Consider the following 25,357-nt stretch of genomic DNA (forward strand, 5'->3'; position numbering starts at 1 on the left):
AGTGGTAGCATGTGTGCACTCGCCCATGGCACTTCTTTCTAGGGTTGCCACCATCAACCCGAGAACTTGGAGATAGCTCCACACCGTCAGGCGTATCATGCTCATCAACTGATGCACTTAGGACATCAACTTCCTTATCCACGTGTTCAGAAGGAAGACTTTGCATTGCTTGGTGTCGAACCAGACTCCTAGATATTCCAAGGACTGGGAGGGCTTGAGACTGCTTTTGTCCAGGTTTACGACCCAGCCGAGTTCCTGAAGCAAGGAGGTCACCTTGTTGGTCACCTGGAGACTCTCTTCCATGGATCTGGCCCGGATAAACCAGTTGTCCAAGTACGGGTGCATCAGGATTCCCTCTTTTCTCAATCCTGCCGCTACAAACATCATGATCTTCGAAAATGTTCTCGGGGTGGTGGCTAGGCCAAAGGGCAATACCTGGAACTGATAATGGCGATCCAGTACTGCAAAGCATAGGAAACTTTGGTGTTCTTGAGGGATTGGAATATGTACGTAGGCCTTGGATAAGTCCAGGGAGTTTAAGAACGCTCCCAATTGTACGGCCATTATCACAGACCATAGGGTTTCCATGCGGAAATGATTCACTCGTAGATGTCGGTTGATGCTCTTGAGGTCCAGGATGGGGCGAAAAGAACCTTCCTTCTTGGGTACAATGAAATAGATGGAATAATGCCCCATATTTTTCTGGGGCGCAGGTACTGGGATTATAGCCCTCATCCTAAAGAGCCTTAAAAAAAAGAGTAATCTCCACTGCCTTCTTCTTGGGTTTGGAGTGGCAAGGAGACATCATGAATATGTCCCAAGAAGTGCTGAGAAATCCCTGTGCATATCCTTCTCATATGACCTCGAGTACCCATTTGTCCAAACTGATCTTGACCCACTGCTGGTAGAAGAGGGACAGTCGACCCCCTATCTCCTCATTCCAAGGGTGGGTTGGCAAAATTTCATTGGAGGGTTCAGAATGAACCTGACCCTGCCTCTCTCTTGGGCTGTCGACTACGAAAGTACTAAGACCTCCCAAAGGGCCGAGACCTCTGAAATGTCAAGTTTCTGTAGGGGCGAAAGCATTGAGAGCCCTTGGATTGACCCCCTCACAGGCGAGGGGGTGCTGTAAATGCTTTCTTATCTTCTGGTAGCCAGGGAACTGGCGATTAATCCCATTTACCTGCCAGCTTTTCCAATTCTCTTCTGAAAAGGAGTGATCCTTTAAAGGGCATCTTTGTAAGATAAGCCTTGGAGGTTGCATACGCTGACCAGTTCCGCAGCCATAGCTGTCTTCTTGCTGCCACCACTAAGGCCACTTCTCTAGCCGAAGTACAGACTAGATTCGAGCCAGAGTCAGCTAAAAAGTCAGCGGCAGGTTCCATAACTGCTCTGGAATTCAAACCCCCCCCCCCCAGTTATCCACCTCCTGAGAGAGGAATAGGCATGAGCGAGCTACCAGGGCACAACAAGAAGCAATCTGCAAGGTCATTGCTACTGCGTCAAAGGCCTGTTTAAGGATGGACTCCATCCGTCTATCGTGCGCATCCTTTAAGGCCACTTTTCCCTCCACTGGGATAGTTGCTCACTGAGAGACGGCACAGACCAGCACATCCACATTAGGGAAACACAAATGCACGCTCACTGCCGGATCCAGTGGGTATAGAGCTTTTAACACTTGTCCCCCTTTAAAACTTGCTTCTGGGGCATCCCATTCCAGGTCAATCAATTCCTGGTTGGCTTCCATACTTGAAAGTAGTCAGAGGCTTTCTGTAGGGAAATCAGAATAGGATTCTTCTTTGGTTCCATCATAGGGTCTGCCCCAGGAACTCCTAGCATCTTCAGGGTCTGGGAAACCAAGGCTGGCAATTTGTGTCTATGGAAAAACCATAGTCCAATACAGTTCTAAGCCAGTGGGAATTTCCTCATCTTCCAAAGAATCCGTATTCTCCTCTTTGTCCGTGCCATCCAGGTCCCTGCCAGGGATACCCTTGGTGAGGTGGGGCATGCTTCGAGGTCTGCCGATAGGCCTGGGAAAGGGAGGGCTTACTGGTTGAGGTTCCATCTAGACAGGGGCAAGTGAGGTAGCAGACTGCACCGGTATGAAGGCTTGAAGGCCCTGGAAAAATTCTACCCAAGAGAACACAGCCAGGTCCATGCCTAGCCCAGGAGGTATTGGGGTAGGCACCGCTAAATTTCCCTCTCCCATGGATGACCCAGTCACAGTGGTACTCAGATCAGGGGTACTTCCAGTTAAGGCTGGGGCTAACCCATCCTCTGAATGGGAGGAGCCGGCTTAGCAAAATTCCATGAGGCCAACTCTCCCTGGGTTTCTCACAGTGCTGACATAAGTTGGAATCCAGGACAGATTGTGAAGACCTAATATGAAAAGCAGTACATAGAGAAAGGCACTTATGTTTCTTGGCTGCCGGAGCCATTGGCGGCAGTAACTGTGCATTCTGTTGGCTCGCGCTTAAAATTTTATGCGCACAGATTTCGGGCACCTAGGCGGGACGCGGCAAGGCAAAGCTTTACCTGCCAAAATGGCGTGGGCCGTCCATTGCTCCTACCATGTGACAGGGTCCGACCAATGGCACCGGTAGCCCCTGTGACATAGTAAGGGCAAAGGGCCAACAGTGCCATTTTGATTACTGGCAGCTGACGGCCCGAGAGCAGGAGATCGCTCCCGGGACCCCCGCTGGACCACCAGGGACTTTTGGAAAGTCTTGGTGGGGGATCAGGAGGGTGGGGGTTTATAGTTAATTAAATATGAAGGGTTGGGGTGGGGTTTTGTTTTTTATTTTTTTTTTTCCCACGAAGGAGGAAAAAAGTTTTCTGATCCGGGGAGTGGACCGAAATGGCCCTCCACAGACCTGGGGTGGGGTTTTGTTTTTTATTTTTTTTTTCCCACGAAGAAGAAGGAAAAAAGTTTTCTGATCCGGGGAGTGGACCAAAATGGCCCTCCACAGACCTGAAAATGAAACGGGGACAAAAAAAATTGTATGTACATCCCTAATTTGCCGTTATCTTTTCCAAATACTTTATTGATGCAGAGACGTTCCAGATAAATTGCCCGACTCTGGCCAGAGTCGGGCAATTTATCTGGAACGTCTCTGCATCAATAAAGTATTTGGAAAAGATAACGGCATCTATTCCTTTTGTGTTCACCTGACGGTATCATAGATCGCCTACCTCTTTGTTTTCTTGGACCATCCCTAATTTGCTCCATAAGACGCACAGACGTCCTGGAACAGAGCCGGTTTAGCACACCATTTTTTTTTTTTAATTTTCCCCTCTGAATCCTAGGTGCATCTTATGGTCAGGTGCATCTTATGGAGCGAAAAATATGGTACATACTCTGTTAATATATTGTTTAAGTGTTAGCAGAGTCTATGTTTAATTGAGATGGAAAAATCCTAGGCACCTGCTTGTCATTCCTGCTACCAGCCTAGCATGGCCTTGAGATCATGAGCTAATGCTGTAACCTAACCTATCCCCTGCTGAGCCATCAGAGGAAGCCATACCAGAGCAGACCCCGGCAAAATATTGTATGAGGAAATATCATTGGTTAATAGAGAGGGAAAGAAGCTTCTGGGAAGGGGAGGAAGAGGAAAAAGGAGAGGAAGAGGATGGAGGAATCAGGGCCAGTATTAAGACACACCAGAGCTCAGGGCAGAAACTAAGGAGTGGGCCCAGCCAGTGCTATGAACACTAAGTAACATCACACAGAACTCACCAAGGGGGGCCCAGGAATTGTTCCGCTTGCCCGTCTCCCATGCATGGGAGGGACTAAGGGGGAAGGCTGGAAAAGAGAAGTTAAAAAAAAAAAAAAAAAAAAAAAAGGCAAAAGCCAATTCCTCTATCCCTCAAAAGAAGGGCAAAAATGTACTGTAAATAAAATAATTGAAAAGAAACAAAAAACAGAAAAAAAAGAAAAAGAAAAAACAAGCAACAAAATAAGAGTAGATTATAAAGAATATAATTAATTCTTCCCTGGTTCATAAAAATTGTGGCTGGCACTTAATTTTTCTTTGGCTCAGCAGTTTCCTCCTGACCTGGAGGTGTAAAGAGCAATTTGAACCAGATTCCACTGGGCCACAACACCATAAGCCTTCATTTGCAACTACCCAGGATGGAGGGGGTTCCTATTTTATATCGCCTGCCAACTCACTTAGCCCAATCATTGCAGTAATAGTCTTCAGCTGGGAGCCACATACTAGGGCTTCTTCTGAATACTGCAATCACAGGTTGTAAGTCCAGTCACTACACTGGGAGAAGACTCCCTTCCAGCCCCAGTCGACCCAAGGAAAGCAAGCTCTGGTCCAGGATCAAACCCAAGCAAGGCGGTGCATAGCACTACCAATGGCCTGCTCCACTTAACTTTTCAAAATATTTTTCCACCCTGTGTTTTATGTAACACAGCTGGCAATTTCTCCATGGCTGCCAGCTCCTACAATTGACCATGCTATAAAGTTTTGCCTAGGTTTTTGGGGGATTTCCAGCACATCTTTGCAGTCTTCAATGGGTTTTAAACTAGGTTTTACCCTGCTTTTGTTAATGTGAGAGTAAGCCAGGGATGTAAGAGACATATCTGAGGCTCCAGCAACAGGTGAGTGTTTGTGAGCTCTTGAACAAGACTTTGGATCACAGACCAATACTTTTGGCTCTTCAGCCACGACCATCACTTATACAGGAATATGTGTCAGAGCAATATTCAGATGATGTAACTATTAGTGTCAATGTTTTACATGGATTCTTTCACAGAGTTAGCAATAAATACCCAAGAGAAAGAGTATATAAAAAATTATAATAAATTAAACTAAACTACAGCTCCAGACCAATACCTGTATTCTGTCATGTCCAAATGTGTTCGAGGCCCAGTTTATATTGCTTCTTCAAAGCAGCATTTAACGTGGTGACTACACTGGAGCCCTTACTCAAGCTGTAAATCAACTTTTTAATTGACAGTTCCTTCCCAGCTGAGTACCTGTTTGTACTTGGACAAACATGTGAACCATCTCAGAGTAAAATACTGAAAGAACAGGATTCTAGTTTAAAGCACCGACTGTTGCTTCTGCATAAACATAACAGAGTCCTGCAAGAAGGAATCTCTGAAGGTATTGATTCTTTTAGCTGTATTTTGACAATTAGGAGTCTGGACTGATTCGGGTATGAACAGGAATGACTTATCTAAATAAAAAAAGATACTCAGAATTACAACTAGAATTATAACAAACAGGTTAAAACACTTTAACAAAATGTCCATTTGGAAATCGGTCATTTGGCTCCACTCTGACAGGCAAATATAGGAAAATTGGTTCTTACATGCTAATTTTCGTTCCTCTAGTACCACGGATCAGCCCAGACTGCCGGGTTATGCCTCCCTTCCAGCAGATGGACACAAAGAAAAACTTGAAGGGCACCCCTGTAAGTAGGATGCGCCAACTGCAGCCCCCCTTCAGTATAAACACTATCAAAGTAGAAAAAGGAATCGAACTGGTAACAGGAATCCAAAATGTAAATGGTCAAACCAAACCTATGAGAATCAACTATGTACAAAATAAGCGCATTTGTGAAATCTTCATCCTGCTATATAGCGTGACAGAAAAAATGAAAAACTCTCAAGCGGATCCAAAACTGGGCAGGCATCTGGGCTGATCCATGGTACTACAGGAACGAAAATGAGCAGGTAAGAACCAATTTTCCTTTCCCTGTACATATCCGGATCAGCCCAAACTGCTGGGATCTACCCAAGCCGCTTTACATGGGGTGGGACCTAGAAAGCCCTGCTGCCAAAGCTCTCTGAGACGGGAGCCCAAACATCCAAATGGTAATGCTGAGCAAAGGTATGCAAAGATTTCCAAGTCGCCGCTCTACAGATCCCCTGGGGGAAAATCAACTGACTTTCTGCCCAGGATGCCGCCTGAGAATGAAGCGAATGAGCCTTAAGACCATCTGGAACCGCTCGCCCATGACATGTATGCTGAAGCAATAGCATCCTTTAACCACCAGGCAATAATAGCCTTGGAAGCTTTATGCCCTTTCCTGGGACCCTCCACAAGACTAAAAAGGTGATCAGACAGGCGAAAGTAACCTCCAAGTAACACAGCAGTGTCTGCCTGACATCCAAACGCTTCAATTCCCAAACATGTGGAGAATTCTGATCCAAATCCGGGAACACAGGCAACTCAACGGACTGGTTCACGTGAAAAGCCGATATAAACTTAGGCAGAAAGGATGGCACGGTTCTAAGAGAAACGCCAAAATCGGAAAACCTAAGAAAAGGTTCATGACAAGATAGAGCCTGAATTTCAGAAACTCTCCGAGCCGAGCAGATAGCCACCAAAAACACCGTTTTGAGCGTAAGGTCCTTCAGAGTAACGCACTTGAGTGGTTCAAAAGGAGGTTTCACACAACGTCCTAAGGACCAAATTCAAACTCCAGGATGGACAAACAGCTCGACGTGGTAGATTCAAGTGCTTAGCACCTTGAAGGAAACTAACTATATAAGGATGAGCCGCTATGGACGCACCTTCCACCTTCCCACGTAAGCAGCCTAATGCCGCCACTTGAACCCATAGAGAACTGAAAGCTAGCCCCTTCACCAACCCCTCTTGCAAGAAGGCTAGAATGTGGACTATTGAGTCCCGCCTAGGGAAATTTTTGACCTACTACACCAAGAGTCAAAAACCTTCCAGACTCTGACATAAGTAAGAGAGGTGGAAGTTTTGCAAGCCCGCAAAAGAGTGGAAATCACCGTATTCGGATAACCCTTCTTTCTCAACTGCCGCCTCTCATAAGCCAAGCCGCTAAACAAAAGCGATCCACCTGGTCACAAAATACTGGACCTTGCCACAGGAGATTCGGAAGATGACCCAGACAGAGCAGACTGTCCACTGCAAGGTTGAGATCATCCGTGAACCACGGCCTCAGTGGCCATTCCGGAGCTACCAGCACCACCTCTCCCAGATGGGCTTCTATTCTTCTCAAGACCTTGCCTACCAGGGACCAAGGAGGGAATGCGTAGAGCAGAATGTCGCGAGGTCATGAAAGGACATGGGCGTCCAAACCTTCCACTCCGTGCTCTCTTCTGTGACTGAAGAAGCGCGGCGCTTTGGCACTCCCCCCCGAGTTGCCATTAGATCCAAACGGGAAATCCCCCACTGATGAGTTATCAACATGAACACCTCGTCAGACTGCTCCCACTCTCCGGGATCCAATCTGACGGCTCAGAAAATCCACCTAAACGCTGTCTACCCTGGCAATGTGCAAAGCCGCTATCCTGAGCAGGTGGATTTCCGCCCAGGCCATGAGCTCGCCCACCTCCGTAGCTAAGGGACGGCTCTTTGTTCCTCCTTGCTGGTTGATGTATGCCACAATCATTGCGTTGTCAGAGAGCACTCTCACTGACCAATGATGAACTAGAGACAGGAACTTCTGCAAGGCCAATCGTACCGCCCTTCTTTCCAGACGATTGATGGACCATTGCGTTTCCTGCTGCGTCCATTGGCCATGCGCCGCCTGAGATTGGAAAACTGCCCCCCCCCCAACCGTAAAGACTGGCATCCGTCGTCACAATAGTCCACTGAGGTACCTCCAGATCCACCCCCCTCGACAAGTGTTTGGGGCTCAGCCACCAGGCTAGGCTGGACCTGGCCAGTTCCTGGAGAGGTAAGGGGACTTGAAAAGCCTCCAACTTGGGGTCCCAACGTGAGAGCAAAGCCCTTTGCAATGGCCTCATATGAGTGAAAGCCCACGGGACCAACTCCAGAGTAGATGCCATAAAACCAAGCACCTGCAAGTAGTCCCATGCCCTGGGAACTGGTAGGAACAAGAGACACCTAACTTGCGACATGAGCTTGTCTATCCGTTCCTGCATAAGGAGACTTTCCCGATCCGAGTCTCAAATCTCGCCCCCCAAAAAATACAGGATCATCAATGCGGCCAAGACCAAAAATACTGGCTCTTGGCCTCATTGATGATCCACCCCAGAGAGCGAAAAGTCTGCACCACCTTGGCGACCACTGCCTCGCATAGTTCCTTTGACTTTGCTCGTATGAGCCAAACGTGCAAGTAGGGATGGACCAGAATCCCTTGGCGATGGACAGCCACCGCCAAGACCACCATCACCTTGGTAAAAGTGCGCGGGGCGGTAGCCAGCCCGAAGGGAAGGGCCTGAAACTGGTAATGTTTGTAGAGGATTATAAACTGGAGATACTGCTGATGGTCCTTCTGAATTGCAATCTGTAGGTACGCTTCTGTCAAATCAAGGGACGCTAAAAACTCCCCCCCCCCCCCTCTGATGGAGGTGATTACGGAATGTAGCATCTCCATGTGAAAACGGGGCACTCGGAGAGCTCTGTTGACCTTCTTCAGATCCAAAATCGGACAGAAGGACCCCTCTTTCTTGGGAACCAGAAAATAAATCGAATATCTGCTGGTCTGAAGTTCGTCCGAATGAACCAGGATGACCGCCCCTAGGTCTAATAACCGACGAAGCGCGAGAGACACTTGGCGACTTTTCTCCAGGGATCCGCAGGGAGACACCAGAAACAGATCGCGCAAGGGACGAGCAAAATCTAAGGTGTAGCCATGTTCTATAATGTTTAGAACCCAGTGGTCCGACGTTATTTTGTCCCACTCCTCGTAAAACAGGGACAGCCGACCCCGACAACCGGAACAGGGGACTGGACCAGCGCTATTTCATTGGGAGTACTGCTGTCTCGGGTGGGTCTATGGCCACGAAAGGAATGAGACCAAGGCTGTGATCTCCCGGACATTTGCCTTTGGTCAAAAGAAGCCGGTTTAGAATGGCGAAAATGGCGCTGTCCCCTAAAACGCGACCGGGAAGGGACAAAACCTCTAGAAGCTTTTAGCCTATCCTCTGGGAGCTTGTACACCTTACTGTCCCCCCAAGGACTTAATGAGCTGCTCCAAATCATCTCCAAAAAGGAATTTCCCCCTAAATGGAAAAGCACCCATCTGTGATTTGGAAGAAACATCAGCCGACCAATTACGGAGCCACAAAAGCCTGCGGGCTGACACCACAGAAGCCATAGTACGCGAAGTCGTACGAAGGAGATTGAACAAGGCATCCGCCCCGTAAGCTACCACCGCTTCCAAATGATCAACCTGCTCTGACTCCTCCGGGGAGAGATCCCTGGCACTCAGGAGTTGCTGTATCCACCGGAGACTCGCACGCTGCATTAATCTACTGCAAACAGCCGCTCAAACCCCCAGAGCTGACACCTCAAAGATACGTTTGAGAAGAACCTCAAGCTTATGATCCTGAGGGTCCTTAAGGGCGCTGCCCCAACCACCGGAATAGTTGTGCGCTTGGTGACTGCGGATATGGCCGCATCCACTTTGGGAACCTTAAGGAGATCGAGAGAATCGTCTGGCAGCGGGTACAATTTGTCCATAGCTCGGCCTACGCGAAGGCTAGCTTCCGGAGTATCCCACTCCCGAAAAATCAGCTGAAGCAACATAGGATGAAAAGGAAAAGTCCTTGCTAGGGGATGAAGACCAGACAGCACCGGATCCACCGTGCCCTGATCCTGAGGCACCTGACCGGCTGGTATGCCCAATTCCGCTAGGACATGCGGAAGTATCTGCTCCAATTCATCCCTACGAAAGAGCCTAAGAACCAGAGGATCATCCCCTTCCACCGGCGCCACACGCTCAGAATCATCATCCACGTCCGCCTGAAGTGGATCCGCCAGCGTTGTAGTTCCCTGGTTCCCGGAACCGGACCCTTCCCAGACCACCCGAATCTGGAATACCTCAGGAGGATCCGGCCAAGGAATCTGCGTGGGAGGAGAGGGCCCAGCCCCAGGCCCTGGAGGAGGCTCAAGATCCCCCGTGGGCATAAGGCTAGCTAAATATGCCTTATGCAGCAGCAAAATAAAATCAGCCGAAAAGGGTGGCTGGCCCTTTAAATTTTCCACAGGGGGCTTTCCCAAGGGAGCAGGGAAGGTGGGAAACAAATCGCGGGAGATCCAGGGCAAAAATCATGCGGAAATAACTTGGAAGGGAGATCCCCTCCCCCTGCCAAGCTATCTGCATCGGCATCCGCAGCCCCCAAAATGGCCGCCGTTCCCGCGGAACATGGGAGCGGGGTATGCTGAGCACCACGAGGCAGCATCAGGTTGCCCGCACCACGGGACTGATGTGCCTGCCTCCCCCTTCCGCTACTGCCGACAGACCCTTGCCCCTGGGGAGACACTGGAAGTAGAGGTTATCGCAGGAGAGCCGTGCTGCCGGCTCCCCGCAGGCTCTACACGCCAAGGCGTGCAGCACTGCCATGCTGTAACGGAGAGGTGACCGCCCAAAAGAAACAAGGAGCCCGGGAGGCCGAAGGAGAGCAGCGCTGCTCTAGAATCGCCGTGTTTTGTTTTTTTTCTTTCTTTAAATCGCACTGGCCTCATCCAGAGCACAACCCGTGATTGTCTGTGGGCCGGGGGGGGGGGGCGGCCCACCAGTAAATCCCCCCCAGTCAGTCACCGGCTGCTGCTCCTGGGTCGCGGGAACGAAGAGAAGCTTCCCGGGAGGCCTACCACCGAGGAGAAAATGAATTAGCTCCTCGGGAGGCCTGGCTTTTTTTTTTTTTTTTTTTAAACCTACAAAAAACAAAACTTTGTTTCAGCCAAACAAATCAAGGATTCCTGCACAGCCTTCCCTTATTTATTTTATTTTTTTTTACAGAATCAATCAACCAGGACCGCAGGTTCTGCCACCTTCATCTGCTGGAGACAGAAAAATACTGAAGGGGGCTGCAGGTGGCGCATCCTACTTACAGGGGTGCCCTTCAAGTTTTTCTCTATCTCCATCTGCTGGAAGGGAGGCATAACCTGGCAGTCTGGGCTAATCTGGGTACGTACAGGGAATGGAAATATTTGGGAAAAGGCAGAATTATCAAACAGTCATAAATAATAATAAATAGTTTGTCGTTGCTTCTAACATGTTCAGTTGGCCTGGAAAATGTTTTCGCAATAACAGCTTTCTTCTGATATCTAGGGAACGTAGTCTATATTTTTTATTCCAAATAAAGAGTACCAGAAAACAATAAACCCCTGCAGAAAGTAATTACCCAGAACAATAACTGAAAATATTGTCAGTAAAACATTTAAATGAGTGATGTTTGCTTTATCCCTGCTGTCCATTACCTTCACTATGGCATCCTCAGACACGTCGCCCGGTAGGCACACACGCTCGCTCAGAAGCAATCTGGAAATCAGTTTGAGGAGGGCTTCACAGCATGGTGGGGAAAGATCAGAGGCTTGCAGCATTTCTGTTAATGTCTAAGGAACACATGAGAGGGAGGAAACAGCATTAATTGTTTTTTGAAGTGGTAGATTATAGATATTGGGAGCAATCTTCAAACTGCACGCAGTGGGATGAAGCCCACGGGTATGTTTTCCCTCTGTACTTTGGATCTAACTTCAAAGGTAAAGTACGCACATTACTTTTGCTTTGAAATTTAACGTGGATACAAAAGTACCCCAGGACGTTTGTGACAGATTTTCGCACCGGGGTAAATTTTCTTTTGAAAATAATACAATCTGCAAGTGGGTGTTATCTTCCTATCCTATCCAAATCCAGCTACAAACCCCCCCCCCCCTCCCCCCAGAGAAAAAGATGCAGCTTAAAGTATGCATTTTGTGGAACACCGTCTGCACTTATAACTAAATTAAAGGAGGGAAATCTTTAGATGGCTCACTTAGTGGCCTATTTAACCGTGCAATTGGCTTTCCAAAATCGTCCTCCAAAGCCTATACTTGTAGTTTTAGAACAAAATACTCCAAACTCACCTGACACACACACTCAGGCTTAGGAATCTTTGACCCTTGCGCATGTTGCACAAGGAGGAAATAGGCTTCCAACAGCCTTATAATTTGTTCGGAGCATTCAGAGCAGTTGCTTGGAGTTATTTTGGCATTCAGACCTAGAAATGAGTCCTAGAACAAAGCAGATTTGCAATGGAGATGTTAAGTGCCCACTGGTTTTGTGATGCTTGTTCTAAGCTCCTGTTTCACTAAGCAAGACGAAATTACTTCTCACCTGAGAACTTCCTTTCCTTGAATATAGTCAGACCAATTCAGACGAATGGGTTATGCACGATAACCAGCAGATTGACAGAGATCAACCGGCTCGCTGATGTCACTATATATATATATATATATATATATCCATGCTGTCACAGGCCTGCCACTATATCTGTAACAAGCTAACAGTGGACAACTTTAACACAACGGAGAAATTACTTACCTGATGATTTCATTTTCCTTAGTGTAGACAGATGGACTCAGGACCATCTGCTAGCAGATGGAGACGGAGTCAGATTTCAAACTGATGTCACCTTAGATATACCTCTGCAATGACTTCAGCCATTCAGTATTCTCATCAAAAGCCATTATGGACATAGTATTGAAAAACTTGATTAGAATTTTGGATACAACTTAATAACTTGATTTAAAACTGGAGACCACAACTGTACTCAACCAAATATAAGCGCTGAATCCTGTTGGAAGCAGGATGCTGGACTTGATGGACCCTTGGTCTGACCCAGTATGGCATTTTCTTATGTTCTTATAGATGCCCTGATCTAGGGATAGGGCCTTGGCTTACCCGTAACCTCATGGAATCGAGATTCACCTCCTGGGCAATTCCTTGGTACCGATCATGGGCAGCCATGGGCAGGATGCTGAGTCCATCTGTCTACACTAAGGAAAACAAAATTATCAGGTAAGTAATTTCTCTATTTCCTAGAATGTAGCTAGATGGACTCAGGACCAATGGGATGCACAAAAGCTACTCCCGAACAGGGCAGGTCGCTGCTCACTGTCCGGTTAGCACCGCCCTCACAAAGGCTGCGTCCTCTCGGGCTTGGACATCCAGGTGTTAGAAAGTGGAGAAGGTGTGTAAGAAGGACCACATTACCGCTCAACAGATGTAGACAGGAGACAGTACCTTAGCTTCCACCCAGGATACTGCCTGAGTCCTAGAGGAATGAGCTTTAACCTAAAGGGGTAAAGGCTTCCCTGCCTCTACATAAGCTCCTGTGATCACTTCCTTGACCCAGCGAGCTATGGTAGCTCGCGAAGCCACTTCACCTTGTTTTCTTCCCCCATGAAGAACAACAAGCGGTTTGTCTTGCGCACTGGTTCTGAACATTCCAGATACCGTACTAAAAGCCTACTGATGTTTAAGTGGCATAGGAGGCAGTATTCTTCCGTGTTCTTGCATCTATTAGGGGATGGTAAGGAAATGGACTGGTTCAGGTGAAATTCCGAGACTACCTTTGGTAAGACGGAGGGGACGATGCGAAGCTGTACTGTTCCTGGAGTAAAATTAAGGAACGGCTCCCGACATGAAAGTGCCTATAATTCGGAGATGCGATGATCCGAGCATATCGCCACCAAGAATACAGTCTTCAGCGTTAACAGGTGCAGAGACAGACTGCGCCAGTGGCCAAAAGAATGGCCCTGCTAAAAAGTCCAATACTAGATTGAGGTTCCATAGGGGGACCGGCCACTTTAAGGGTGGTCGGAGGTGTTAACCCCTTTTAGGAAACAGGCCAAGTCCAGATGCGTCGACAGGCGGGTTCCATTCCCCTCATCACTGAAACAGGAGAGAGCCACCACCTGACCTTCAAGGAGCTGAGGGACAATCCTTTCTTCAGGCCATCCTGTAAAAATTCCAGAATCATAGGGATCTTGGTCGTTCGCGGGGGCACCCTGCGTTCTTCGCATCAGGCCTCAAATGTTCTCCAGATCCGTTCGTACGCTAGGGACACTGAGAACGTCTGTGCGCAAAGCAAGGTGGCGATTACGGCCGCCAAATATCCATGCTTCATCAGGAGAGTCCTCTCAATGGTCAGACCGTAAGACATAATCGAGTTGGGTCCTTGTGAAGAATCGGACCTTGTTGGAGAAAGTCCCTGTGTGGGGGGGAAGCATAGGGGGCTCTCCAAGAGAAGTCTCCATATGTCTGCATACCACTGGCGTCTGGGCCAATCTGGGGCCACCAGAAGGACTAATCCTCTGTGGTGTTCGATCTTGCAGGATGATCTTGCCCAGCAGAGGCCACGGAGGGAAGGCATACAGTAAGTCCTCCTCTGGCCAGGGCTGGACAAGGACGTCAATCCCTTGGGAGCGCTGATCTCATCTGCGACTGAGGAATCGGGGGACCTTTGCATTGTGAGATGTAGCCAGTAGGTCGATGGATGGGAGGCCCCAGCGATCTAGGAGCTGGAAGGCTTTGGATGACAACGCCCATTCCCCTGGATTCAGACTCTCCCTGCTGAGAAAGTCTGCTCTGATGTTGTCTTTTCCTGTGATGTGGGAGGCAGAGATCCCTTGTAGATTTACGTTCACCCATTCCATAAAGGGGGTCTATCTCCAGAGACATTTGGTGGCTTTTGGTTCCTCCCTGGCAGTTGATGTAGGCTGTTGTTACGTTGTCTAAATCACATGGACTGCTTGTCCCTGGAGCCTCTGGCTGAACTGCAGACATGCTAATCTGACCGCTCGTGCTTCCAGGCAGTTTATGTTCCAATGTGACAGCAGGGAGTGTTGGAGTGGCCGAATGTGTGTCCTCGCCCACAGTACTACTTCCAGGGTTGACATCATCAGGCCAAGGACCTGGAGATAGTTCCACACCCTGGGGCACATTGTGTTCATCAACCAATACACTTGGTACATCAGTTTCCTTATCCTCGAGGTAGGGAGGAAGACCTTGCCTTGCTTGGTGTCAATCCGGACTCCCAGGTACTGTAAGGACTGGGAGGGCTTGAGGCTGCTCTTGTTCATGTTCACAACCCAAACAGAGTTCCTGTAGGAGGGACCAGACCCTGCTGGACACATGAAGGCTCTCTTCCAACAACTTCGCCCGGACAGCCAGCCATCTAAGTAATGGTGCACCAGGATCCCTTTTTTCCTCAATGCCGCCACCACAACCACCACAATTTTGGAGAATGCTCTGCGGGTGGTTGCCAGGCCGAAGGGCAACACCCGGAACTGATAATGCTGGCCCAGTATCATAAAGCATAGGAAATGCTGGTGGACTTGATGGATTGGCATATAAAGGTACGCCTCCGAGTGGTCCAGGGAGGTTAAGAACTCTCCCAGTTGTATGGCCATTATGACGGAGTGAAGAGTTTCGATGTGGAAGTGAATTATCCACAGATGGCGATTGACACTCTTGAGATCCAGGATGGGTCGGATTGAACCTTCCTTCTTGGGTACGATGAAACAGATGAAATAACGCCCCATATTTACTTGGGGTGTAAGTACCAGGGTTACAGCCCTCAGACTGAGAAGCCTTATCAACATGGATTCCACTGCCAGATTTTTGTGCTGGGAGTAGCAAGGTGACATCATAAACATGTCCCGAGGGAAGCTGTGAAATTCCAGAGCATATCCTTCTCATATGATGTCCAATACCCATCTCTCCGACATGATCTCAACCCACCGCTGATAGAACCCCCTATCTCCTCATACCGTGGATGGGTTGGCCAAACTTCATTGGGAAGTTCAGGTCGAACCTGAGCGTGAAACCATTCCTCTCTTTGGTTGTCAGCTCTGAAAGGACTGAGACCTCCCCGAGGACCGAGATGTCTGAAATGACGAGTTTCTGTAGGGCCGGAAGTGCTGGAAGCCCCTGGACTGACCCCTCATGGGGTGCTGTGGCCTCTTTTTCTTATCTTCCGGTAGCCGAGGCACTGGAGATTCACCCCACTTATTGGCTAGCTTTTCCAATTTGCTTCCGAATAGCAGTGATACCATAAAGGGCATCTTTGTGAGGTTTGCCTTAGAGGTCATGTCTGCTGAACAATTTCGCAACCATAGCTGTCTTCTGGCCGCCACCACTAAGGCTATTCCTCTGGCCAAGGTACGCACTAGATCTGAGCTTGCATCCGTTAGGAAGGCCGCAGTGGGCTCAATCGCCTCTATGGGATGCTCCCCTGAGCTATCTGCCTCTATCGAAAGAAGCAGACACGAATGAGCCATGAGGGCACAACAGGAAGCGATCTGTAGTATCATTGCTATTGCATCAAAGGCTTGCTTAAGGATGGATTCCAACTATTGTGAGCATCCTTCAAGACCACTCCTTCCTCTACTGGGATAGTTGTACTCTTCGAGATGGCACAGACCAAGGCATCCACTTTCGGGAAATGCAGGCATTCTTTGGCCACGGGTCTAGAGGGTACAATGCCTCCAAGGCCCAACCTACTTTAAAACTGGTTTCCAGGGCATCCCATTCCAGGTCAATCAATTTCTGGATGGCTTCCAGCATCGGGAAATAGCAAAAGGCTTTCCATTTATTTATTTTATTTATTTATTTAACACTTTTTTATACCGGCATTCGTAGGACACATCATGTCGGTTTACAAGTAACTGAGAAAGGAAAGGAAATTACAATGAACAAGGGAGGGGCTAACTGGGTAATATGCAAAATACAAAGGAAGAGAGTCAACAGCAGAATTACAACTTTTTGCATTCAAGTTAGGGTTAAATATGCAAAAGAACTTATAAACAAAGTAAACGAGGCATGTACACTTGAGAAATTAGCATATGAGGGCTTATTTACAGTATGAGGAGGCAAGTGCACATATGTACAGTTAAATGCTAGTGAGGGGGGAGTAAGGAGGGAGGGAGCAGGGGGAGAGGGGCGGGTGGGGTAGAGTGAAAAGGGGTACATTAAGGTACGGGTACTTTCAGGGAGGGGTTGCTAGGGGGTGAGAGGGAGGGGTATTGGGGGCTAGGAGTGCAAGGGAAGGGAGCAGGAGGGGTGGTGGGAAGGAGAGGGGGAGGACAGGGAGGTGGTATAAAGGCTAAGCGTGAGCTGAGGTGGTTCATAGGACAAAGATTAGGATTGAGAGGAGTTGGGGTATGCCTGTCTAAAGAGCCATGTTTTGATTCCTTTTTTGAAGTGGCTCAGGGATGGTTCTAGGCGGAGTTTGACGGGGAGGCACCTGGAGACACCAGGATGGGATTCTTCTTTGGTTCCGACATAAGGTCCATGCCAGGAACTCCCAGAGTCTTCAGGGTCTGGGAGACCAGGGCCGGTAATTCATCTTTGTGGAAAAACCATAGCATGGTCCGGTATGGCTCCAGGCCTGGAGGAATTTCCCCGTCCTCCAATGAGTCCACATCCCCTTCAACGTCCATGGTGTCTGGGTCACTGACAGGGATACCCTTGGTGAGGCAAGGCATGTCCCGAGGCATGCTAATAGGGCTGGGAGGGCGAGGCCTTCCCAGCTGGGGCTCAGACCAGGCAGGAGCAGTAGCTGACTATGCCTGAACAAAGGCTTGAAGGCCCTGAAAGAATTCCAACCAAGGAAAGGTCGCCGGGTCCATACTTAGACCAGGAGGAACTGGGGTAGGGGGCCGCTGAGATGCCTTCTCCTGGGGAGGATGCAGCCCCGGAATTGCTCAGGTCCAGGGTGCTACCAGATAAGGTCATGGCTGACCCATCCTCTGACTGGGAGGGCCCAGACTTGGAAAACTTCTGAGAGTCCTGCCCTCCCTAGGCTTCCTCACAGTGCTGACACAGGAAAGATTCTAGGTCAGACTGTGCAGACTTAATATGGCAGGCAGCACAAACAGAATGTTGCTTGTGCTTCTTTGTTGCCAGAGCCATAGTACTCTGAGCTGATGCATTCAACCCGTTAGCGCCTCTCGAGCGCGCACAAACCCACCTTGACGCGTGGAAGTCGAATCATCCGGTTGTGCGCTAATGTATGCGCATGCTTATGAATGCGGTTATGCATGCAGTTATGCGCACAGGTGTGCGTGCACTTTCGCGCACAAAGGGCCGGCCCGCACCACACGTACCAATGGAGGAAAATGTCGCAGCACCAAACCACGTGCAAGATGGCACCGCTGTGGCCTGCCACGTGGAATGCCCACGAGCCTGAAGCGGGGCCTAGCTCATCAAGGGGCCGCTCAATCCCCTCAGAAACCCCCTTCCCTTGCCCTAACGGGATCGGGAATGTCGGTACGGCGCGCTGAGCAAGGAGACCGGAGAAAGGACTTTCCAAAGGTCCTTCCACGTCTGAATAGGAGGAGTTCTTCTCTACCTACCTGGGTCAGTGCTTACCGGCTGAGTACAGAAACGGTCTCCGGCTGCGGGGGGAGAGGCCTTAGGCCATCACCGCCACGCTCGATTTCCTGCATCCATTGCCTTTCAGCTGCTTCAGCAGCAAGTCCATGCCGGGAACTGGCTACTGGACCAAGGCACACCTCTGAGGGATCTCGGAAATCACCTCAGGAATTCTCAACTGGGGAAGGAACCCTTAGATATCACCGCAGGAGCACGGGGCTCAATCTTTTCTCCCAATCTAGAGTAAATTTTAATTTCTTTTTCAAACTAGTGCTGCAATCCAGCTAAACACCACTACTGGTGTGGAGATAGTAAATCCACATCTGCTAGGAGATGGAGAGATACTGAATGGCTGAGTATATTTAAGATGACGTCAGTTTCCATCAGCTAGCAGGGGAGCACATAACCCATTGGTCCTGAGGCCATCTGTCTGCACGCTACAAAACCAATACTTTCCTTTGGTGCAGAGGTTCTGGTTTCAAGAGCACAGGCCGCATGGCAGATCAGAAAAGAGCCAGACCACAGGCTATATCAGTCTCCTTTTGCCAAACTCAGCCCAGGACAATTCATATAAGAAAATTTGATTCTTACCTGATAATTTTCGTTCCTGTAGTACCAAGCATCAGCCCAGACTCCTGGGTTCATACATCCGTACCAGCAGGCAGAGAGAGAAAGTAAAACTGCCACTGCTTTAACTATGCTGATGCCCCTGCAGTTTCTCAGTATTAATCTGTACCAAAGCTGAATACCAAACATCGGTGAAAACCCCATGGAATTATAAACTTCTGAACAATTAAACAAAAAATTCAACTCAGATAACAAGGAACCAATAAGAAAGCGGACGACTCTCCAACTGTCTTGATTCCCGGGTGGGACTCTGGACTGATCCTTGGTATTACAGGAACGAAAATTATCAGGTAAGAACCAAATTTTCTTTTCCCTGTACGTACTGGATCAGTCCAGACTCCTGGGATGTACCAGGGATGTTCCTAGACAGGGTGGGACCTGGAGAGTCCCGCACGCAATACACTTTCGCCAAAAGACCGAGACTCCCGATCTGCCACATCTAGGCGATAATGCCTTGCAAAAGTATATAGCGACTTCCAAGTCGCCGCCCTACAAATCCTTGTGGTGAAACCAAGTGAGCCTCTGCCCAAGAAGCCGACTGAGACCGGGTGGAATGAGCCCTCAAACCCTCCGGTACTGGCTTACCTTTGAGAATGCAAGCTGATCCAATAGCTTCCTTAAGCCATCTAGCAATAGTAGTTTTGGAAGCTTGAAGGCCCTTCTTCGGACCACTCCATAGCACAAAAAGATGGTCAGAGTGCCGAAAACCATTCGTGACTGTAAGATAGCGAAGCAATGCTCTGCGAACATCTAGAAGCCGAAGCTCACACAAATGTGGCTCCGAAGCAGATAAATCCGAAAAAGCCGGCAGTTCCACTGACTGATTAACATGAAAGGAAGAAATTACTTTCGGCACAAAAGATGGAACTGTCCGTAAAGAGACACCCCCATCCGATATCTGAAGAAAAGGATCACGACATGACAAGGCCTGCAACTCTGAAATGCGCCTTGCCAAGCAAATGGCTACCAAGAAAATCACCTTCAAGGTTACATCCTTCAACGTAGCCCTCCGAATGGGTTCGAAAGGAGGCTCACAAACACCGAAGGACCAGGTTGAGGTTCCAAGGAGGACAAACCTTTATCACAGGGGGACGCAAATTCTTGACCCCTTGAATATAGCGGACCACATCCGGATGAGAGGCCAAGCGATAGCCATCCACGGTTCCCCTCAAAGAGGCCAACGCTGCCACCTGGACTCCAAGGGAATTGAGAGATAGACCCTTAACCAACCCGTCCTGTAAGAAAGATAACACTTGTGCTACAGAAGCATGCAAGAATGGAGTCCCCTTCGCCAGACACCAAGCCTCAAAGACTTTCCAGACTTGGACGTATGCCATGGAGGTGGACTTCCGCCTAGACTGAAGGAGGGTAGTAACTACCGTCTCCGGGTATCCTTTTGCCCATAAATGCCTCCTCTCAAAAGCCATGCTGCTAGACAAAAGCGAGCGGCCTGATCCGAAAATACGGGACCCTGGTGTAGTAGACCGGGGAGATGACTGAGTCATAAGGGTCCCTCAACCGCCAGATTTAATAGATCTGCAAACCAAGGATGGCGAGGCCACTCCGGGGCCACGAGTATCACCTCCCCTGGGTGATTCTCTATCCGTCGCAGTATTTTGCCCACCAGAGGCCAAGGAGGAAAAATGTAGAACAGAAGCCCCTGGGGCCAGGGAAGTACCAGAGCGTCCACGCCCTCTGCGCCGTAATCTCTGCGTCTGCTGAAAAACCGAGGAGCCTTCGCATTGTGACGAGTTGCCATGAGATCGACCCATGGACAACCCCTCGTTGAACGAACGAGGTGCACTGTCGCATCTGACAACTCCCACTCCCCCGGATCCAGAAGCGTGCGACTTAGGTAGTCGGCTTGCACATTTTCAACTCTGGCGATATGAGATGCAGAGATCTGTATCAATTGACGTTCCGCCCACCGTATCAGGTCCTGAATCTCGAGGGAGACCGCATGGCTCCGAGTGCCCCCCGTCTGTTTATATACGCTACAGTGGTCGCATTGTCTGAGAGCACTCTCACTGACCGCTCTTGGAGCAAAGGCTGAAAGGCAAGCAAAGCCAAATGCACCGCTCTGGCTTCCAACCGACTGATAGACCAAGATGCCTCTACGGTCGACCAGGAGCCTTGAGTTGCTTGACTCTGACAAACTGCTCCCCAACCAGACAGACTCGCATCCGTGGTCAGGACTATCCAATCCGGAATCTCCAAGGACATCCCTATCAGACGTTTGGGGGTATGGAGCCACCACGACAGACTGGCCCTGGTCTCTGGAAGAAGAGAAACTGGTTGGTGATACTGCTGCGACACCGGACTCCACTGAGCCAAGAGTGCGCTCTGGAGGGGACACAGATGAGCAAAAGCCCATGGTACCAGCTCCAAGGTGGAAGCCATGGACCCGAGCACCCGTAACACGTCCCAAGCAGTGATAATCGGCAACCGCGTTAAATGCCGAATCTGCCATTGAAGCTTGCGAGCCCTCTCATTCATCAGAAAACTCTGCCTTTGGTGGTATTGAAGAACGCTCCCAAATACTCCAGAGTCTGTGAGGGTACCAGATGGCTCTTTGCCAAATTCACTACCCAGCCTAACGATTGCAAGGTCCGAAGTACCGTCTATACCGTTGTTTGACAACTGGCTTCCGACTTCGCCCGAATGAGCCAATCGTCCAAATAGGGATGTACTAGAACTTCCTGTCGACGTAAGGCCGCTGCCACGACCACCATGATCTTGGTGAAGATGTGAGGTGCCGTGGCCAAGCCGAAGGGGAGTGCCTGAAACTGGAAGTGCTGTCCCAGGACCATGAACCGCAGATAGCGCTGATGTGCCTGAAAAATAGGGATATGAAGATATGCTTCTGTCAAATCTAATGATGCCAGGAACTCCTGGGAGTGTACCGCTGCTATCACTGAGCGCAAGGTCTCCATCCGAAAACAAGGAACTCGCAACGCTAAATTCACCCTTTTCAAATCGAGAATGGGATGAAAGGTTTCCTCTTTCTTCGGGACCACAAAATAGATCGAATACCTCCCGGATCGAGTCTCCTCCAGTGGCACCGGTATCACAGCCCCCAACCCCTGCAACCTGTGCAGAGTCTCCCGCACCACTCTGCGCTTCTTCAGTGAGCCGTATGGGGAAACTAGGAACAAGTCATGGACAGGCCTTGCAAAATCTAAGGCGTAGCCATCTTTTATCACCCCTAGAACCCACTGGTCCTACATGATCTTGGCCCACTCCCTGTAAAACAATGCCAGCCGACCCATTACAAAAGGAACAGCGGAGTGGACCGGCCTTCTTTCAATGTGTAGACTTGGGACCGGAGGGAGCTGTATTACCGGGATTCCGAAGGGTCTGCGGCCCCCTCGAAAGGGCTGTCCCCAGGAATGTCCTCTTGACGAAGAACCCCTCTGCACCGGCGCCCCAGTGGTGCGCTCTTGGCGAAACCTGCGATTGTCACGAAAACATAACAGAGGTGGAAAACTACGTCTTCTGGCAAGTGAGGCGCCTTAGCATCTGCCAATTGTTGCACAATTTGATCTAATTCCTCCCCAAACAGGAGTCGACCTTTAAAAGGCAAAGATGACAACCTGGACTTAGAAGAAATATCTGCCGACCAGTTACGAAGTCATAGCATGCACCGAGCCGCTACTGCCAAGCCCATAACCCAGGAGGATGTCCGGACTACATCATACAATGCATCGGCTACAAAGCCTACTGCCGATTCTAATCGGTCTGTGTGAGCCGCTTGTTCGTCCGTGAGTGTCTGCTCTTCTTGTGTGCGCTGTACCCAGCATAAGCATGCCCTCTGCATGAGGCTGGAACAAATAGCCGCGTGAAGACTGAGGGCCGAGACCTCAAAAATCCTTTTGAGTTGAATCTCGAGTCTGCGATCCTGAACATCTTTCAGCACTGTTGCTCCTGTAACCAGGATAGTGGTCTGTTTCATCACGGCGGATTCCGCGGAGTCCAACTTGGGTAGGGCAAATAACTACAGGGTCTGTTCTGGCATTGTAGAGACATGGTGGAAAGAGGATAACACTGCTATACCGGGGTACAAATTATATCGCAATGACAGAGAGGAGCACTCGGGAGGAGGTGTGGCACTTTATGTCTGGGATGGCATAGAGTCCAACAGGATAAACATCCTCCATGAGACTAAATACAAAATTGAATCTTTATGGGTAGAAATCCCTTGTGTGTCGGGGAAGACTATAGTGATAGCGGTATACTACCGTCCACCTGGTCAAGATGGTGAGACGGACAGTGAAATGCTAAGAGAAATTAGGGAAGCTAACCAAATTGGTAGTGCAGTAATAATGGGAGACTTCAATTACCAAAAGTATATCAGAGCAAACTGCACTTTAAATAATCTCACATCAGACAAAAAGTGCAGGTAGAGGGTCAATCCTGACAAAAGACTCCAAATAGATTTCAAAGTTAATAAGGATTTTTATTCATTTATGAGGCAACTCCACTGATTCAAATCCCAAGCAATACTTTGCGGCGTCCCCCGACACGGTCCCGTGTTTCGCCTAGGGCTGCATCGGGAGGGTAGCGCCAACAGGATTTCTCAATAGGAAAGCTAAAACAAATTAAACAAAACGTCAGGATGCTATATAGGACTTACGCCGACTAGAAATACAAACAATGATGATTCACCATAACTCTTACCTGACAGCTTGATTTTCTGAATTCTGACAGGGAGCGCACTAACCCTAAACGCTGTCAGGTATTTCAAGGATAGCGGTGGCGCCAAAATCACAGGTGAACCAATGACGTGGGTAAATTGTCCCCGTTCATTGGTTCCCGTTCCTGTGAGGTGCCCTAGCAGCATAGTATGTGACCAGTGCTTACTGTGAGAGATCTTATGTGAACAGAAACCATTCTATCTCCCGATTAAGTCCCTTGGGGGTTACTGAATCTAAAGTAAATATCCACCGCTGTTCAATACGTCCTAACTGTTCTGCATAACAACCCCCTCGGACAGGACGTGGGAACACTTCAATGACACTGAACTTGAGGTCAGCGAGGTTATGAGATTTGTTTACCCAGTGCTCTACCAAGGGTTCGTTCTCTCTTGCGTGCCGGATGTTAGAGCAATGCTCAATAATACGTGTTTTAACCATTCTCGTGGTTTTACCTACGTATATTAACAATATACGTAGGTTTTACCTACGTATATTGTTAATATATGCAGAACAGTTAGGACGTATTGAACAGCGGTGGATATTTACTTTAGATTCAGTAACCCCCAAGGGACTTAATCGGGAGATAGAATGGTTTCTGTTCACATAAGATCTCTCACAGTAAGCACTGGTCACATACTATGCTGCTAGGGCACCTCACAGGAACGGGAACCAATGAACGGGGACAATTTACCCACGTCATTGGTTCACCTGTGATTTTGGCGCCACCGCTATCCTTGAAATACCTGACAGCGTTTAGGGTTAGTGCGCTCCCTGTCAGAATTCAGAAAATCAAGCTGTCAGGTAAGAGTTATGGTGAATCATCATTGTTTGTATTTCTAGTCGGCGTAAGTCCTATATAGCATCCTGACGTTTTGTTTAATTTGTTTTAGCTTTCCTATTGAGAAATCCTGTTGGCGCTACCCTCCCGATGCAGCCCTAGGCGAAACACGGGACCGTGTCGGGGGACGCCGCAAAGTATTGCTTGGGATTTGAATCAGTGGAGTTGCCTCATAAATGAATAAAAATCCTTATTAACTTTGAAATCTATTTGGAGTCTTTTGTCAGGATTGACCCTCTACCTGCACTTTTTGTCTGATGTGAGACTTCAATTACCCCAATATAGACTGGGTAAATGTATCATCGGGTCACGCTAGAGAGATAACGTTCCTGGATGGAATAAATGATAGCTTTATGGAGCAATTAGTTCAGGAACCGACGAGAGAGGGAGCATTTTTAGATCTAATTCTCAGTGGAGCACAGGACTTGGTGAGAGAGGTAATGGTGGTGGGGCCGCTTGGCAATAGTGATCATAATATGATCAAATTTGATTTAATGACTGGAAAAGGAACAGTGTGCAAATCCAAGGCTCTCGTGCTAAACTTTCAAAAGGGAAACTTTGATAAAATGAGAAAAATTGTTAGAAAAAAACTGAAAGGAGCAGCTACAAAAGTAAAAAATGTCCAAGAGGTGTGGTCATTGTTAAAAAATACCATTCTAGAAGCACAGTCCAGATGTATTCCACACATTAAGAAAGGTGGAAAGAAGGCAAAACTATTACCGGCATGGTTAAAAGGGGAGGTGAAAGAAGCTATTTTAGCCAAAAGATCTTCATTCAAAAATTGGAAGAAGGATCCAACAGAAGAAAATAGGGTAAAGCAAAAAACATTGGCAAGTTAAATGTAAGACATTGATAAGACAGGCTAAGAGAGAATTTGAAAAGAAGTTGGCTGTAGAGGCAAAAACTCACAGTAAAAACTTTTAAAATATATCCGAAGCAGAAAGACTGTGAGGGAGTCAGTTGGACCGTTAGATGATCGAGGGGTTAAAGGGGCACTTAGAGAAGATAAGGCCATCGCGGAAAGATTAAATGATTTTTTTGCTTCGGTGTTTACTGAAGAGGATGTTGGGGAGGTACCCGTAATGGAGAAGGT

General features: G+C 48.6%; 1 protein-coding gene across 1 annotated transcript in view; it reads right to left on the reverse strand.

Moving 5' to 3' along the window:
• The window catches only part of UTP20 (UTP20 small subunit processome component), a 399,297-nt gene that overhangs the window by 326,286 nt on the left and 47,654 nt on the right, over positions 1-25,357 (reverse strand). Inside the window, exons 9-10 of the mRNA XM_029599719.1 lie at positions 11,811-11,957; positions 11,166-11,300 (exon numbers count right to left, since the gene is read on the reverse strand). Of these exons, the coding sequence (XP_029455579.1) occupies positions 11,166-11,300; positions 11,811-11,957 (282 nt within the window). The remainder of the gene's footprint in view (positions 1-11,165; positions 11,301-11,810; positions 11,958-25,357) is intronic.

This window comes from Rhinatrema bivittatum, chromosome 4, assembly GCF_901001135.1.
Source record: "Rhinatrema bivittatum chromosome 4, aRhiBiv1.1, whole genome shotgun sequence".
Lineage (NCBI taxonomy): Eukaryota > Metazoa > Chordata > Amphibia > Gymnophiona > Rhinatrematidae > Rhinatrema > Rhinatrema bivittatum.